General features: G+C 52.5%; 1 protein-coding gene across 1 annotated transcript; it reads right to left on the bottom strand.

Moving 5' to 3' along the window:
* Window positions 1–1,013: 1,013 nt before the first annotated feature.
* On the bottom strand, window positions 1,014–17,321 carry LOC122378471 (formin-like protein 20). Its single transcript, XM_043359563.1, has 4 exons — window positions 17,182–17,321; window positions 15,908–16,492; window positions 3,011–3,122; window positions 1,014–2,535 (listed from the first exon to the last, which is right to left on the bottom strand). The coding sequence occupies exons 2-4, from the start codon at window positions 16,483–16,485 to the stop codon at window positions 2,302–2,304; spliced, it is 924 nt and encodes a 307-aa protein (XP_043215498.1). The 5' UTR covers window positions 16,486–16,492; window positions 17,182–17,321; the 3' UTR covers window positions 1,014–2,301.
* Window positions 17,322–18,735: the final 1,414 nt, after the last annotated feature.

Genomic DNA, 18,735 nt, shown 5'->3' with positions numbered 1-18,735 from the left:
GATGACGAACTGTGCCGCCGGGCGCTCGAAGAGTGCAAAGAGGAGTACTTCAAATGCGACAAGGCGGCGCCTGATCCGGCCGCCATCGTCGACGCGGCCGTTCAGAAGCACGCGCGCGACCCGGCCGACCTGCCGCTGGCCAAGCGGCAGCACCTGCCACTGACGGACCAGAACGGCGACCCGGTGCGTGACCTGCTGGCGCACGCCGAGGAGGAGCCCGCCTGGGACTTTGACCGCCAGATGCCCTACCAGCGCGCCGCCGTGCGGCCAGAGAAGGACCCGCGCCTGCTGAAGCGCCAGGTGACCAGCCGGCAGTGGCGCTGGCGGCCCGTCGCCTGGGCCACCTTCGTGGCCAACGCGCTGCTGGTGCTGGTACTGGGGCTGGCGGCCGTGCTGCTGAGGCGCGGCGCGCGCAGCCTCAACGTCCGCCTGCCCCGCCGGATCGCCAAGTACGCCAGGTGGTAGAGGCGCGGCTCAAATACAGCTGACGGTAACCCTCCAGACTATTGGACTGTGCATTCTGATGTGAGTGAAGTCGGCTTCCGCTCTGGGCACTTATTCCATTGATTATTTTCTGATCGATTACATGTGATTCAAGAAGTGTTCCGGGCCCACGACGGGCAGTAGACACCGACATTCACAGATTCCTGGCAGCCAGGCCACTCAGCGCTGACCGGCCGGCCTGTTCCCGGTCCGCTCACAGTCCGCTCACAGTCCGCTCACAGTCTGCTCACAGACACACGCCGTGACGCACCAAGCGCACACCGTGCGCCCGTCTCGGCTACCCGTGAGCCCGTCTCGGCTACCCGTGAGCCCGTCTCGGCTGCCCGTGCGCCCGTCTCGGCTGCCCGTGCGCCTGCGTCGGCCGTCGGGTGACCGATTAGGACCAGACGGGCCTCGATCAACACACACCACCATTGAAGCCCAGTTATTTTGCGTTTAGCTTATAAATTATTATCGATTTCCCTAAAAACGTCCATTTCATTAAAATCTTTATAGTGCGTATTGTAACCTTTGTTTTTTTTTTCAGTCCATGAAATTATAAATTCAAGCCCTTGTGTTATATTATATCCATTATCCATATGCCAACAGCGTTCATTCACCGGGCTTTACTCTGCCTGCATCAAAGTTGTCCTCGGAGAAAAATCGCGCTCAACTTATGAAAATACGTCAGATGCATTCAGCTCGACAATACTGATCGCCTGATAAGCAACATGACCCTTTCCAGTTAGGTCATGACCTTGACCAAAGGTCAACTTTTCAAAATTACCTTTGAAGTTCAAATTATAGTTCATTCGACGCGTCTCGATGACAGGAACACGATGCTGGCAAAATAAAGTGTTCGCTGTCTTGAGTTAAACGTTATTGCAGAAAAACGTTTTTCATAAAAACTGTTATTTTTGGAGTTTTTACCCTACGGAGGCTACACCGTTGACCTGAGGTCAAATCTGAGAACAATATTAAGAAACCCCTTTGAAATTGCTATCGAATGCGCTTTTCCGCGACTCTGTACCTCTATTGGTTCCCGAATTAGCCGTTGGCAGTTTCCAAAATAGTTGAAATGAACTAAATTTGACATTTAATGACCTCTGGCGACCTGACCTATGACCTGACCCAAAAAATGACCAAAGTGGCTGTTATTTTTGATGCTCTTTGGATTGCCGCTTACTGCGTGTCGCTACGTGGTGGCCCAGGAACCAAGTTAGACGGGGGAGGGTTGTTCAGACACCCTCCCCCGGGGCCCGGCGCGGAAGTCGCGAAGCACCGGCCCGGCGCGGATTAAGGTGGCAAGACTCAGAGTGAAGAGCGTTGAAATAACCTACCTGAGCTAAAACTAATCTGCTCTCTACCGGCTGCCTTGACATAGTTGTTGGTGTCTGAGTTAGTTCCTGTTCCGCCCTGGTTGACCCGCCGGCCGGCGCCGCACTCACCTGGTCAGTGGACTGGTGGCGCGCGCTGCGGAACCACCGCTGCAGGTCGGGCAGCCTCGAGTACCTCCTGTCGAACACGCAGACGTGCAGCTGGGTGTCCAGCTGCCGCAGCTGCTCCGGCGAGCGGCGCAGCGGCCAGCTGCTGCCTCGGCAGCTGACTCGCAGCGGCAGCCAGCGGCGGCCGGCGGCGGCGGCGGCGGCGGCCGGAGAGCGGCGGTCCCCAGACAGACAGACCTGCCGACAGCCGACAGCGCGCGCTGGGCACCCATCACGGTCTCCGACTCATGCTCAACAGACAGTGTTGGTTACATACAAGATAAAATATGTTTATTTTATCATACAGAGCCAATGTCGGTGAGGTCGCTGCGCCTCACTGACCTGACCGCACTGACCGCCGCACTGACCTCCAGGCCGGGCGGACCGCCGCACTGACCTCCAGGCCGGGCAGGTGGACGTGCTCGTAGTGGAAGTGGGCGCACGGCGCGATAAGCGAGTCGTGCGGCTCGCCGGCGGCGGCGGCGCCGCCCGGCCGCCCCCCGGTCAGGTGCTGAATGCGCACACTACCGCCAGAGGTCTCTAGCTGCGAGAAGTCCGCCAGGCCGCCCTGTAATCAGTGCAGCGGCCGTCAGCGCGCCTCTTCAGAGGCCAGTGGTCGTCGGATCCTCACTGTCCCAGCCGGGCGGGCCACCACCCCCGGCAGGCAGGGCGGCGCAGCGGTATTTGTATCGCACCAATAGGATACGGGGCCGGACCACCCTCAGAGGTGACCGCGGGCGGCTGAGCGCAACTGTCGCACCGCGGCGCGCCTGTCCCACCGCGGCGCGCCTGTCCCACCGCGGCGCGCCTGTCCCAACGGGGCGCGCCTGTTCCAACGGGACGCGCCCGTGTTCCAACGGGACGCGCCTGTTCCAATTCCACCGCCTGTTCTAACTTAATGCAGTCACTGCGGCACGCCAGCCCGTCAGATCAGTCCTACGTATGTCTTCTCTTAATTCTGCACCCCATTGCCCTTAACCATGCCCTGTAACCTGCACTGACCTGTGAACTGTCACCTGCACTGACCTGTGACCTTGACTGACCTGTGACGTGTAGGCCGAGTCTATGGTCGAGAAGTGCCGCGGGGTCCGCCGGGGAACGGAGATCTCCACAGCTGAGCCGGTCTTCCCCAGAGTCCTCATCGACCCGGCCGACCTGAGGGCAGGGGCCGGTCAGACCTGAGGGAGGGGCCTGTCAGACCTGAGGGAAGGGACTGTCAGACCTGAGGGAAGGGACTGTCAGACCTGAGGGAGGGGCCGGTCAGACCTGAGGGAGGGGCCTGTCAGACCTGAGGGAAGGGACTGTCAGACCTGAGGGAGGGGCCGGTCAGACCTGAGGGAGGGGCGGGTCGGACCTGAGGGAAGGGGCCGGTCAGACCTGAGGGCAGGGGCCGGTCAGACCTGAGGGAGGGGCCAATTAGACCTGAGGGAAGGGGCGGGTCGGACCTGAGGGAAGGGGCCGGTCGGACCTGAGGGAAGGGGCCGGTCGGACCTGAGGGCAGGGGCCGGTCAGACCTGAGGGACATGGAGGTAACGGGAGATGGACCGGGGCCTCTCCAGCTCGGTCTCATATACACAGTTTCCACCAGAGCAGTGAAAGACTAAGACTACCCAAAAGGCCAAGACTACCCTTAAAGACTGAGGGGCAAGGTCACTGAGTCAGTGTGGCAGTGTGACCTCCACTCCCCCTCCCTACGGCCCACCGTCCCCAAGCAGACCTACAGACCATATAGACCATACCGGAGCCCGCAGCCACACCCGCGCCCCCGCAGCCCAAAAACACACCCCTCACCACCCCCAGAGCCCAAAACACACCCTCCCCAGTCCCCCAGCTTCCCTTCCCGGAGCCCACAGAAGCGATAATCAACGAGTGATGCGTACCCACATTTCACCAAATATCGTCGAGCCCTTAACCCGCGCACTGACGGGGATCTGCGCCAATTTAAAGCCGACGGGGTGGGGGGGGGGGCGCCCCCCACTCCCTGAGATCTCGAAAACGAAGCAAGCTGGCGACAAGCGGCAAACGACATGTGGTACGCACGGACAGGATCTACAATTTTTACGAAGGTCATTTTCAGGTCAGGTCAAAGATGACGTCACAGGGGTCAAAAAAGTCAAAATGGCGGCGCTAGAAATGAAGAGATTTTCTCGCATAACTTTCGTAGTAGCCAAGCTAGGAACAAACTAATGGCACCATCGTAGTCCCGGTCCCGTAGCTCAGTCGGTAGAGCGTTGGACTCCGCGTGGTGAGAGCACGCGTTCCCGGTTACAACAGTCCGGGTTCGAAGCACGACGGGCGCTTGACATTTTTGGGACTCCTGACAGGCATGGTCGCGGTTGGTGGCAGGCCGTAGCCAGACAAAGTCAGTGAGGGGACCGGCCGTGCGCGGCTATGTGCGCACGTTAAACTTTGGACTCTAAATTCTGCCATACGTCCGGCATTGCCCGATCGAAGGGTAGAGGACAGGGTCAACGCAACAAGCTTCGCTTTAGCGGGGGCTCTGTCCTTGTGAATCCTTCCAATTAAAAGGTTCGGACTAAATTTATAAAAAAAAAATCGTGATCCTCTCGTCGATCCGCATCGAATCATATATGTGTTGACCTCGAAAGGTCAAGGTCAAAGGAAAGGTTGACCTTAGGTCACGTAACCTCAAGGTCATCATGTATATCATTCGATGCGCCTTGACGAGCTGAACACAATGAGACCAACCCCGCGGCTGTATCCTGTTCCTGTAAGGAGTTATTAGCAAAAAAAAACCTTGGGTGACCTTTGATGACGTCACATGATCTTACAGCCGCTCAAAAGCATAAAAGGCCTCAAGGTAGTCAAGGTTGATCGAATATGAAGTCATTCATGGTATATTGGGCCATTCCGACGCGTTTTAGGGGGAAACAGGGGTTGATTTTCCCCCATTGACTTATAGGATGGGAGGTCAAGAAATTGACCTGACCTTAGGTCATCGATATCCAAATTCCGAGAAATACAATTTGTAGTCATCCATGACCTCATTAGGGGAAGCCGGGGGAAGCCCGGGCGCGGGGGAAGCCCGGCCACCCCGTTTCCGGCTAAATTATTCACAATAAAATGCTCAGCGTGGCAGCTAAGGTAACGCCAGCAAAAAAGTTAAGGCTGACAAAAATTGCATACTGTTAACCCTCGCCGGCACAGGCCATTTTGCGTCCTTCGACGGCACAAGGGGGGGGGGGGGGTTGGTACGACCCCCCTCGCGTTTGGCCCCTGATCGAGCTAGAGCTTCGCGGAAAAAAGGAGCGTGTTGCCCGTCACGAGAGGAAGCCGGTGATACCCAATTTTAAGGTCCTAGGTCATCGGGTGACCTTCCAGGTCAGGTCAATGACCCGAAAACCGGGAAAATCGGGACCTGTTAGAAAGTCGTAAAGTGTGGCTGCTATGTGGTTTTCCGGGGTGCTGATCACAAATATCGTGTTAGTTTTGATCAGAGATGATGTCTTGAAGCATTTAGACCAGGTCGGGTCAGGTCAGGTCAGGTCAACCGGTAGGGGTTGTGACGGGTACCTATTTGTAATACGTGTCAACCGCCTCTGACAGCTTCGTAACATGTTACGAAGGCACCAAAACTACTTCGTAAATGTTCAAATGGTTGCCAAATTCGAATTCAGCTATATCCAAAAACTACCCTAGAAACATGTAAAACTCGAAAAAGTGAACCGAGGTCACCCGAGGTCACCAAAGGTCAATGACCTGACCTGACCTTCAGGTGACCTTGACACCCACCCTAATGTATGGGAGCAACATCAAATCACATGTTTGAACGTTTGAAACCACGAAAAGCTTGCAAACGCGCGGCTAATGCGAGCCGACATACGCCGAATCGCGATTCCGGCCAAACATGGTCTCGGAAAAGAGGTCACAGGTCAAAGGTCATTTGGGTCAGGGTCATGAAATTTTCAGGGTAGGTGTAAAATTGATCAATGCGAGGGTACTGAAAGTTTCGTCGCGATCGGCCGCTTTTTACGCGAGTTATTCGCGAAAAAAACTTAGGGGGGGTGCATCAACCCCCCTGTGCCGGCGAGGGTTAAAGTTATAGCGCAAAAATTATATTTTAAGGGTTTTTAGCTAAAAAGTGAGATATCTTGCACTGTTAATGTTATACCATACAGTACTAATATTTATACGAATGTTATGTAAGGACCGTTTAAGTGTTTGTAGTGAGAGGTGACGAGGCGGGCTGGCTTAAGTATGACATTTTTTCGAATATCGCTGTTCTAAAATAAAAATTAGCACATTGGGGTAACACCGGGCGAGTGGCCAAGCTTACCCCCAACCGAGAGCAATGCCACTAAACCACGTTTTCCATGAGATAAAAGGTACTGAGCAGGTTTGGTTTACACCTAGATCAAAGATAAATTTCGAAAATAAGCATGTTATCATAGACAAAGCCAGTCATGCCACTTAAAGGGACTATCCCACCTTTAACATGGGGTTTGAGTTGAGATAGCCAAGTTTGCGGCGAGGTTCAGAAACCACTATCTATCTAGGTTGCAACCCCGCGGCCTCTTGATGTTGAAGAAATTCGTTCCCTTCATTTGAAAATGGGCCTTGTACAAGGCCCTATCTTCAACATGGAGCGGTCGTTAGTGTGACGTCACCTCGTTTAGTCATTCTGATTTAAAAAGGTTTGTTCGTTGAAAAATCGCTTAACACATGGTCTGAACTTTGTTGTGGTGCCTACAGAGTAAAAAGAATCAGCTTTATGACAGTAATGTGGCCTGGGGAAGGAGGTAATTTTGGGCTGTGACGTCACATATTTGAAAGTTTGTGTTTGGAATATGGGAAGCCTAAGATGTTTAATGAAAAATAAATGCCAGAACCGTGTTCCTGGTCATCCAATCTATAAAGTCGGGCACAATTTAACTGGTTTTAACAACATTTTAGAAGGTGGGATAGTCCCTTTAACCCTCGCCCGCACATGGGGGGGGGGGTGGTTGCCACCCCCCCCCCCGGCAGTCTTTCTGCTCTGCACTCAACATTTTTAGAGCTAGAAGGCTGATTTTTCGTATAGCTGCTCGTCTATCCTTTCTTGATGTCCACTGAAAATTTCAAGTTTCTGTGATTTTTGGTTTCGGAGATATGACCTTGTTTTTCAGGTCATGTCATGACCCAAATGGCCAATTCTCAACATCTTGCGTTTGCCATGGGCCTTGTGAGCTTTTGACACCCTGATTTCGGCCTTTTTTGCCAGTCTTACCTCCCGGCTCCCACCTATCATGGAACATGTTGTTCGACGATGTACAGGGGTCAAGGTCAGGGTCAAGGTCAACCTAGGTCATCTAAGATAATTGCGTTTTAGGGAAGCTGAATTTACTTTTTGTGAAGTTTTTTGACTGCATTTTTGGTAAAAGCTTCTCAGAACATGATTTCATGTGATATGGACCCAAAAACAATCGGTGCACACATCAGTATACACACAGACACACACAGACATACAAACACATATAATTGACCTTGACCTAACTTGACCTGAAATGACCTCAGCAGCAAAATTCTGGTCGGATAGTGCGACAAAGAGGTTCTAGCTGGCTTGGCACCAGAAAACAGCATCGTGAGATGATGTTTTTCGTACTCCAGCGTAGAGGGGAGCCATACGGCTTCCACGGTTGACAGTGATGACATCCGTCATCTTTTGCAAGCTCGTTAAAGAATTGGGCTGTACGGGGACTCGAACCCCGGGCCTTATTTTTGGACAAGCTTTGGGACTGAGAGCGTGAGATGATGTTTTTCAGCATCGTCATCGGTATTTGATAAGCAGCGCACTTGATATCCAACGGTGACCCAAAACAGCAACATTTTTTAGTTTGACCTGACCTGGAAGGTCAATGACTGACCTGAGAAGGTAAAACTGGGTATCATTGGATTCGTCTCTTCCCAAAGAATCTTTTTGGTCTTTACTGCTAAGCTCTATCTCCAACAGGAACGAAATGGCGCGGGGGGGGTGGCAACCACCCCCCCCCATGTGCGTTCTAGGATGGGAAAATGGCATGTGCGGGCGAGGGTTAAGTTCAACTAAGGTCAAACTACGTTTTTCCAGATAACGCGACAGACAATGAAGCTAGAGCTTCAAAAATGGTGTCGTTGTGTTCTTCTTCATCAGCCGAGTCGGATAATATGCAATATGATGCATTAAGGTAAAAAGAAAAATAAATTTTGAGGAATTTTGAAATACACATTTTTTGTCAATTTTGCATCACGATTTTCATCGACCTGTACTGTATATGTAGTAGACGCTAGGTAAAATACCAGTAGTGACATAAACTCCAGATGCTCCAGATGATGTCCAGAGCTAATCAGTACCTTAATATTTCACTTCCCGTTAATATTTGGAAAACACAATGGTTTCATCAACTCGTTGTAAAGCGCTGGGGAGGTGGCCGGCGTTACCCCTATGCCGGGCTTACCACAGAAAAATCAACACTTTTTTAAAACTCGATTTTCTCAACCTTAGGTATACTTATTCCACGAAACCGAATTTTTGGGAAAACACGGCCAATGAACTTAGCTAGCTAGCAGGATATCAGCATTTTATACAGCACGTATGGTATGTAATAAAAATGAAAAAGAGCTTACTATGCCGGGCTTCCCCCGGCTTCCCCTACATCCTACGACTTTCAAAGGCCTCCGTCATCTACTGTAGCTCTGACACGGTGACAAAGTTGCAAAAAAGTGATTTGAGGTTGGGTCATTCGAAGTGACCTGGTGACCTGACCTTGAGAGGTAGGAGGTTCAAACTTGCACACCATGTGTAAAATTGATGGTGGAAAAGTCATGCGAAATTTCGCGGCGCTACGCGCCGTCTTTTTTCGCTATCCACGAAAAACCTCGGGGGGGGGGGGGGCTGTCAAACACCCCCCGTCGGTGCGCGGGTTATGCTCAGACTAACACCTGACACTGACACAGGCAGGACTGACACTGACCGTCGGCTCCCCACACACTGACAATAGACTGACACTGACCGCCGGTTTCCCACACACTGACACTTGATATCGACACTGGACTGACGGTGGCCGCCGGCTCCCCACACACTGACAATAGTGAATAGACTGACAAGGACCGCCGGTTTCCCACACACTGACACTTGATATCGACACTGGACTGACACACCGACCGCCGGCTCCCCACACACTGACACTGACACCTAGGACACTGACACTGGACTGACACACTGACCGCCGGCTCCCACACACTGACAATAGACGGACACTGACCGCCGGGTCCCCACACACTGACACTTGATATCGACACTAGACTGACACTGACCGCCGGCTCCCCACAGTCACACACTGACACCTGACACTGGACTGACACTGACCGCCCCTTCCCGGCACACTGACAACTGACACTGACACTGACCGCCGGTTCCCCACACACTGACACTGACACTGACACTGACACTGGACTGACACTGACCGCGGGTTCCCCACACACTGACACTTGATATCGACACTAGACTGACACTGACCGCCGGCTCCCCACACACTGACACTGACACTGGACTGACACTGACCGCGGGTTCCCCACACACTGACACTTGATATCGACACTAGACTGACACTGACCGCCGGCTCCCCACGGCCCACACACTGACACCTAACACGGAAGGGCGTCCGACCTCGCCACCGACTGGCGCGCCGGCCAGCCCACCCCCACGGCTGAGGCCCCGCCCGACCGCCCGGAGGTGGTGCCTGAGCTGCCGCCTGAGCACTGAGCACACTGAGCGCGGGAGCACGGCGGGGGCACGGCCTGAGCACTGAGCACACTGAGCGCGGGAGCACGGCGGGAGCACGGCGGGAGCACGGCGGGAGCACGGCGGGAGCACGGCGGGAGCACGGCGGGAGCACTGAGCACACTGAGCGCGGGAGCACGGCGGCCGGCCAGCGTCGGAAGGAGGGCCGTGGGCAGGGCGGCGGGGTGATGTGCAACGCTAGGATATGAAAGAAAAAACAAGACGATCTCAAGCGCTTCTACGAGCCATACCGGTCCCAGAGGAGCTGCAATGAACCCACTGCGAGAAGCCGCCGGCCGTCCCCGGCAGCCCTGTGACGGAGCCAAAACCGACGGTCGGCGGCCGGTGACTCCAGTTGGCAGTCGGCGCCGCGCCGGTCGCCGGGTTACGGGGGAGGTGCCAGTGCCGTCCGCACTGCCAGCTGCCGGCCAACTGCCACACTATCAGTGCGAAGACATTCCGCACAGGAAATAGTATCTACTAGGTATCTACATACCTAGTCTTGGCCCTTTCACCTTCCTTAAAAATTAAAGAACTTTTCGTTGGGACTTTTTTCGCTGGTCTGATCCCTTATCTTCGCATCCCACGGTCCACCGACTAATGCCAGTGCCCCGGGCTGATTCCCGAGTCCCCACTCCCCAGCGTCCCAGACTAATCCTGGGCCTTGGCTAATGAATTTTGACTACTGAGGCAAATGATTACAATATGTCGAATTTCCAGGAATAATAACCCGGCGGCCGCTGGGCCTCCGCGCCACCCGCCGGCCGCTGAGGGGGGGGGGCATATAGTTGCCCCCCCCCCCTTTACTTCTGCGACGATATCGTCGCAACGCGAAGAGATAGAGAAGCGAAACTTTGCACACATCTTCCTGAATACCTAGCCGAGGTTGTGTCCAAATTTGGTGTCGATCCCATTTGAAATGACGTCACAGTGACGTCATAGGTGAAATTATAGATTTGCGACTTTCATATTCCTTACGATACATTAGATATTGGACCGAATATAAAGGGCCGATTATTGGTCAGAAACTAGATGGAAGTGTAGTTAGATGTTTTAGGATGATATCATCAGAAACGGTCCATATCGGAAAACGACAAAACTTTATGACGTCACTGTGACGCCATCTTAGGTGCTACAACCACCAAACTTTCCTCAAACATTGCCTAGGTATTCATTTGAAGCTATGCCAAGTTTCATGTTCGTAGCTCATCAGGTTTCGGAGATATTTCACAAAACGTAAAGGGGGCAACTTAATGCCCCCCCCCCCAGCGGCTCGTGGGATAAAAGGCAACCGAAGTGAAAACATCGTTTGCAAAAGATACCTACTTCGTCCAGTTATATGTAACATTGTGACAAAAGAAAATCGACGAATGTGCATGAATGGTGAAAATCGACAATCACGTCAGTTTTAGCATTCGAATTTGAACTGTGCGATCTTTGAGCCAACTTTTTAGAAAGTCTGTTGTAGTCTGTATGGTCCGTTGTAGAGGCCCTGCCTTCTGGGCCAGAATGGGGCACCAAACCCGGCGTGAAGCCCTAAAAGCCGGTGTCGGTCGGGTCCCCAGAGACTGGCGTGGGGAGCATCTGGTCATACTGGACTTTAGGTGATCCCACATCGGCTTTTGTTTTCCGATCACTTGTTTTCAAAAATAGCTAAATGAATTCAGTGGTTTCACGGCTTCCTTGAAGGAGAGCTTGCGAACTTTGGGAGTGGCAAAAGCAAAAGGTATGTTTTCGCACCCATGTTTTTTGGATTGGGGTGCAGCTGCACACCCTGCACCTCCTCTCCTGCCGGCCCTGGTTTCTTGCCATAAACGTTTTCAACCGCGCCCGAGTGAGACGATGTGCGTTAATTAAGTACTATCCCTGTGGAAGTTGGGCAAAATTTGATCATTACTGGCGACTGGGGCATTCCTTGTAACTATAGGGGAATTTGCCCGAGTAGTTAACATGTTAGCCGAGGCCCTGAACTGATCCCCGAGATCCCACTGTCCCGGACTAATCCCCGAGGCCCGAGCTCCACTGTCCCGGACTAATCCCCGAGCTCCCACTGTCCCGGACTAATCCCCGAGCTCCCACTGTCCTGGACTGATCCCCGAGCTCCCACTGTAGGGGAGAGTGGGGCACATTCGTGCAAAAAATGGATAAACCCATATATCTGTTCTTTGGTTAGTGCAATGGCAAAATTGTTGATTGTAGTATGGAAAGGAACTATTGCAGATAGTTTTCCTCTTTAAAGGGACCCTCCCACCTTCAAAAAAGTTAATGAATTGGCATAAAAGTGATGTAGCGTGAATCACAAAGAGCGAAAATGAACATCTACCAAATTTTACCGGAAAATATTCACCCGTTTTCGAGATATAAGACTTTTATTTTTGTTTACTTTTTGGGAAATCCGCTGTTTCTATGACGTCACATAAAGGTTTTCTTTACGTCGGCATTTGGAAGCAATAGTTTGGTATCAAAGTGCGACAAATATTGCGCGAATGATGCGTTTATCTTATCAAGGTCAATATATGATGGCCAATGAAGGATTCCAGGACAATTCTTCTTATGGCATTTCTTCGTATCGCAATTCTTCGTCTGCAAATCTTCGTCAGGGCATTTATTCGTATCGCATTACTTTGTCTCGCATCAGGGTATATGAAAATCGGCTCGCATTTCTTCTTCAACGCAAATATATGCAAGAGTAAGCATTGAGGGACAAATAAATGCACCGACGAAGATTTGTAGACGAAGAAATGCGGACGAAAAATTGTGCTACGAAGAAATGTCATGCGAGGATTTGTTCGGGTACCATGACATTTATGTGATTTCAAAGTCAAGGTTCACAGCTGATTTGCTAAATCAAGCCAAGAATCCAAACTATCAAAAAACTATAAATATTTGTTTGTCTGTCACAGAGGTCTCAAGCGATATAAGGTTTACATATGTTGAATCAAAAATCTACTGCCACAACTCACATCTCCTGCCTTAGTTTATCATTGTTGTTTTAACTTGCTTTCAAGAGAAACGGAAGCCAGTATCTGATATCACTTCAGATGATTGTTTCAAGATCTGAGTTCAAATGGAAATAAAAGCAAGATCAAGATGAAACAGGGATTATTGCTGTTAAAGTAGTTTGGCCATGATACAACAAGCACATAAATCATTAGCCAAATCAAATACTGGTTGGTTTGTCAAGATGTTTGTTGTCTGTCGTCTGTCGAGCTGCTATGAACACTGAACGCTCTCACTCTTACTTTGAAGAGAGTAGTTTAAGTTGAATGGTAGTGAGCTGTAATTAGACAAAGCAGCTATTCAGTGCTCACATCAAGCCAGGCTAGGAAATGGCATCAACTGTGGTGGGAGGAAGCAGGTTCGGCAGCCCTATATGTTGTAAACTTCTGTTGTGTCTTGTGTTTGATCAACTGATGTTTTCTGCTGTTTTGTGCAGTGATAGTAGCAGGTAACTGCATGCTTGTCAAATTATGTGAATAAACGAATTCATAACATTGCATTTTTCTCTCCATGCAAGGAACAAGTAAGATGTTGTAGAAAATGTAATAGAGGGCTGCATTGCTGATTTTGCACTTTATCAGAGCTTTATTTAGAATTGCTTTCCTGAAAGCTACACACAGACCACAGTACTGAAATTCACAATGTCATAGCTTTTGGCAGAAAAAAAGAAAAGACTTACCTAGGTAAAATTGGCTGAAAGTATGGCAGAGCAGGTCTTGATGCGTATGCCCATCCGTGTGCTTGCCGAAGCCGAACTGACTGCAACACATTAACTCTGACCCACCATGGTGGCTGGCATATCCTGAACTTTCACCACTCTAAACAAGACAACTTTCAGCCCTCAGCATTGTATTAAAACACTGTACATGACACTCAAAATTTGTTTCAGTGCCATCCACGGACAACATCAGTCGCCATTCACCAGGCCAGTAAAAACAGAATAGATAATAGCTTCAAACCCATGTAGTCAGAGTTACTAGGTCTGCACCTCAAAACAAAATCCAGGTGACATTCACCACGCCAGTAAAAAACAGGTACTTAGGTAACGTAACAGCTTCAAATCTGGTAACATGTTGGTCGGACTTTACACTACCATATTTACATGGAATAATATGATACCAAACAATAGTGCAACCATTCTGGATAACAAAAGTGTATGATAAAATTAATTTAGAAAACTTTGGCAGCATGATTTACGAGCACAGGCAGCCTGGCAGGTGTTACCTACCAGCCTTCTCAATGCTCGTAAAACCAACATTGTGGTTTTGATTTTTCCTTACATGATAACACACTTGGCTGCAATGGCACATTTAATTTAATACTGTGAAAAGACCAGTTATAACCACTTCACAAGCACAATTGCACCTCATGCCGACATCCTTTACCAAAGACAGTCAGCAGCGTCTTTCGTCAAAACTGGATGATCAATCCCCTTTCAACTGTTAACATCAAAAATATTTCTTCATGGTGTGATCTCCATATGGAAACCTTGCAGGAAAAGAATTAATGTCAATTGTCAGCTCTTCAAAATTTCTTTGGACTTTAACTTGGAGTACCATATCCAGTTTGCTTTGATATTTTGTTTTTTATTCCATGTTGAAGTTGAACACCAAGCTCCAGATATAGCAGGCAGCTTGATCATCTTCGGCCTTGGTATAATATCAGTCCAAGTTCCAGTGGTGGGTATCTTCTAATATTCAAATTAAAATGAAAAGCAATAGGCTTTCTCAGCGCCGACGACACGGATTTCACGTTGATAACAAAGGGAGCTCAAGGTCAGCAAAACTCGGGTTCAAGGAATGGCGGGCGTTGAAATGACTGCTGACGTCATCAAGAAACCGCTAATGGTTAAGAGATAGGGACTAAGCTGGTCCCACCCTGCAAGTAAAGGGAAGAAATTTCTTGAACACCATAAAGCTGCGGGGGTTGCGACCAGGATAAATGGTGGTTTCTGAGCCTGGCCGCAAACTTGGCTATCTCAACTCAAAACTAATGTTAAGGTGGGATGGTCCCTTTAAAAGTTATCCTATAAAATTATTGCTTCCATTAGAAAAAATGACTTTTATTAACTCTGAACATTTGCACGAAACTGCCCCACCTATGGGGCACATTCGTTCAAGAGATGGGGCACTTCCGTTCACCCGGCAAAATTCGAGAAATTACCGGGCATTACCAGAAATTTACCAAAGGAAATTGGCAGGGGGTCATTTCACTTGATTCCTTTCGACAAGAATGCATTGCACAACAAATGTAGAAAGAATGGGCTGGCCAACAAGAATGTGCCAACTGCCGGCCTCCGTGACCTCGCCAAGTTCGCGTGAATTGCTCGTCACGACGTCGCAAGCAGTCGAGACTGAGTCAGGCGAGCGTCATTAGAGAAACCTACTACAGATAAAGTCATAAGTCGCAAAAACTAAAAAAAAATATGCACGAATGTGCCCCCAGGCAGTGCGTACACGAACCTGCCCCACAACGTTATTAGTAATATATTTCAAAATTTCTTTTTGAAAAAATGACACTTTTTCAACAAACAAGTTTGCAGCAGTTCCGTGAATAGAGTGGGCTTCTTCACCCCCAATTTTGAAAAGCTGAACCACATTTCCGAGTCAGGATCACGAAAATGGATGATATGAGAAAAGTTTGGAAAGCTCACGAATATTACAAATTTGCGTTTTTATCAAGCATGACAGCAGGTACAGTGTTGTCTTCTACGGTGAACGAAGGGCGGCAATGATAGACATATGTATTTCCATAATTTACCTTGAGCTCGTGCAGTCACTCGTGTTCCCATAAACTGCTGAAAACGAATGTGCCCCATGCACGAATGTGCCCCACTCTCCCCTACTGGACTAATTCCCGAGCTCCCACTGCCCGGACTAATCCCCGAGCTCCCACTGTCCTGGACTGATCCCCGAGCTCCCACTGTACTGGACTAATTCCCGAGCTCCCACTGCCCGGACTAATCCCCGAGCTCCCACTGTCCCGGACTGTTCGCCGAGCTCCCACTGTCCCGGACTAATCCCCGAGCTCCCACTGTCCCGGACTGTTCGCCGAGCTCCCACTGTCCCGGACTAATCCCCGAGCTCCCACTGTCCCGGACTGATCGCCGAGCTCCCACTGTCCTGGACTGATCCCCGAGCTCCCCAGCGTCCCGGACGGAGCCCTCAGCCTCTGAACTGACCTGACCACACCCATGAAGGCCTTGCTGCGTGGGGGCAGAACCACGGAGACGGAGCGCAGTGGCGCCGGCGGCGGGCGCGGCTGACCGGCCGGGGCGCCCGCCGAGCGAGAGTCGCCGCCCCGGCGGCCCAGCGACTCGGAGCGCGGCGGCCGGCCCGCGCCTGTCTCGGAGGCCGCCTGGTGCAGCGGCCCCAGCGGCACCGTGGCCGAGCACGACCGGGCGTGGCCGCGCGGCCGGGCCGGCCGGCCGCCGGTGGCCCCGCTGCCGGCGGCTGGACGGGCAGACGGCGCCGCCGGCAGAGCGTAGGCCGCCGGATCGACAGCCGGCGGCGGAGGAGGCCGGCGCAGGCAAGGCGCGTGCGGCGGCACTGGTGGCGGGGCAGCTGGTACCGGCGGCGGCCGCGCTGCGGACCCGTCGCGCAGGGACGCCCACCTGGCGGGCGCCTGGGGCCGGACCCGTCGGTCCAGCGATGCTGACCGGGCCGGGTCGGCCGGCGGCGACAGCAGGCCGGCGGCGGAGCTGGAGCGCCGGACCCGGCCGGCCGGCACGTCGGCGGCACCAGCGCCAAGCTCACACATGCTGACCCTGAAACACACCGAGCGCTGGAGTAGTGCTGCCGTGGCAGAGCTGCGCGATTGTCAGAGGAACATATTCTGAAACCCTGCTGCTGGCTTAAACCGAGCTAATAGCTTGGGGGTAATTCCGTGTCAGATCGTATCATGCCCGTCTGCACCAAGTCGGTCCACCGATCAGTCCACCGAGTCGGTCACACCGATCAGTCCACCGAGTCGGTCCACCGAGTCGGTCCACCGAGTCGGTCCACCGAGTCGGTCCACCGAGTCGGTCCACCGAGTCGGTCCACCGAGTCGGTCCACCGATCAGTCCGAGTCGGTCCACCGAGTCGGTCCACCGAGTCGGTCCACCGAGTCGGTCCACCGATCAGTCCACTGCACTGAGTCTGTGAGTCGGGGCAACGGGTCGGGCTGTGGCACTGGCTGTCGGTGAGTCGGGGCAACGGGTCGGGCTGTGGCACTGAGTCTGTGAGTCGGGGCAACGGGTCGGGCTGTGGCACTGAGTCTGTGAGTCGGGGCAACGGGTCGGGCTGTGGCACTGAGTCTGTGAGTCGGGGCAACGGGTCGGGCTGTGGCACTGGCTGTCGGTGAGTCGGGGCAACGGGTCGGGCTGTGGCACTGGCTGTCGCCCAGGCCGAGGTTCAAAGCCCGACGCCGCGCCGGGACACTTGAGGACAAATTTCACATCAGTTCTCCACTCACCTCGGGCTTGTGTTCCGCTCCACACGCCTGTTCCTCACTCCACCGCCGTGTCTCACCGCCGTGTCTCACCACTGACGCGTCCCACTGTCTCAGTCTCGTTCTCCTCGTCCCACTGCCTCAGCCCGCCGCGCTGCGGGCGGCTCCACCCCGGCAACAGACGCCGGCACGCGTATTTGGAATTTCCGACCTTGACGAGCGTCTGTGGTAGAAAATCACCACTTTGGTAGGGGAAACTACTGCTGTCTGCTACCATTTGCACTGCATGTGTCGCTATCGCTGCGACATCTATGCATATACATGTAAACCACGACATCTGTGTGCGCTGATTCTACATAGTAAGCGATTAGCTAGGGCACCAAGGTGGATCCAGACTTTCGGTTTGAGGCAGGGCCGGGGTGCGGAGCCGGAGCCGGAGCCGCCGGAGCCGGCATATTTTGCCCGGAGCCGGAGCCGAAGCTGTGAAACAATATAGTTCGGAGCCGGAGCCAGAGCCGGAGCTGTCAAAAAAGGGGGCGACTCCGGCTCCTTTTTTGAAGAGGAAACAAATATTGACCTAGTTCGGTTTGTCAAACCGAACTGCCTGGAACTTACGGTTCCAGGCAGTAAGAAATACGGTATTCAAAATATGAAAATAGCCTTAAGTTATGCAAATGCAGAAGCAACGTGCACCAATCCCATCTTCTTTTTTCTGCCACCCGTATGTAGGTATTTAAAATGTACTGAGTATTGGAGCCGGAGCCGCCGGAACATTTTACTCGGAGCCGGAGCCGGAGCCGGAGCCGCCATGGCATTTCACCCGGAGCCGGAGCCGGAGTCGGAACCGTCTGGAATGTCCACGACTCCGCATCCCCCTGCCGTCGGACTGGTCTGCGCGGAGAAGCTGGTATCCCGGCAGCACCACGAGTCGGTTCGGCGTCGTCGGTCTCAGCCACGTCTCAGTGAGGCACATCAGGTCATAATTGTGTCCATGGAGCAGGGTGGAGAGCTCCAGAAGCTTGGGCTTGACGCTCTGTACGTTCAGCGTCCCGATGACCAGGGACACGCTGTCGGCAGGCCGCTGGTGTCGCTCCCGGTGCTTTGCGCCTTTACCTATGGGCAATATAGGCATGTCTTTTGGGTCATTATATTGGACCTTCCTTCCCCCCCCCCCGGGCCCCCGCTCAGCAACTTTGACTGCCGGGGATCGGGCCGGCCAAGAGTCCGCCCACCCTCAAACTGAAAGTCTGGATCCACCCTGCTGCCCTAGCTAATCGCTAACTAGAATCACCCAAGAATCACCGGCCACCGCACACACACGTCGCGATTAAATATGCATAGATGTCGCAGCTATAGCGACACATGTAGTGCAAATGGTAGCAGACAGCAGTAGTTTCTCCTACCAAAGGGGTGGTTTTCTACCACAGATGCTCGTCGAGGTCGGAATTTCCAAATACGCCGCCGGCACACTCTGGGGGCTCCCGCTGAGACGGAAGGGGGGGGGGGGGGCGGCTGGAGATAGTGTCACTGAAACGCCGGTCACGTGACCTGCACAGTGCTCCTGGAGTCCAGGTCACG

This window comes from Amphibalanus amphitrite, unplaced genomic scaffold, assembly GCF_019059575.1.
Source record: "Amphibalanus amphitrite isolate SeventyFive unplaced genomic scaffold, NRLGWU_Aamphi_draft 000060F_arrow, whole genome shotgun sequence".
NCBI classification, from domain to species: domain Eukaryota; kingdom Metazoa; phylum Arthropoda; class Thecostraca; order Balanomorpha; family Balanidae; genus Amphibalanus; species Amphibalanus amphitrite.
This window is presented reverse-complemented; position numbering and strand designations above follow the sequence as displayed.

Coding starts and splice junctions, on each gene's coding strand:
- LOC122378471 (XM_043359563.1), bottom strand. CDS start 16,485: ATGTGTGAGCTTGGCGCTGGTGCCGCCGACGTGCCGGCCGGCCGGGTC. Junction 3,123..15,907: donor GCCTTCATGGGTGTGGTCAG/GTCAGTTCAGAG, acceptor CCCTGCCCTCAG/GTCGGCCGGGTCGATGAGGA. Junction 2,536..3,010: donor ACTCGGCCTACACGTCACAG/GTCAGTCAAGGT, acceptor CACTGATTACAG/GGCGGCCTGGCGGACTTCTC.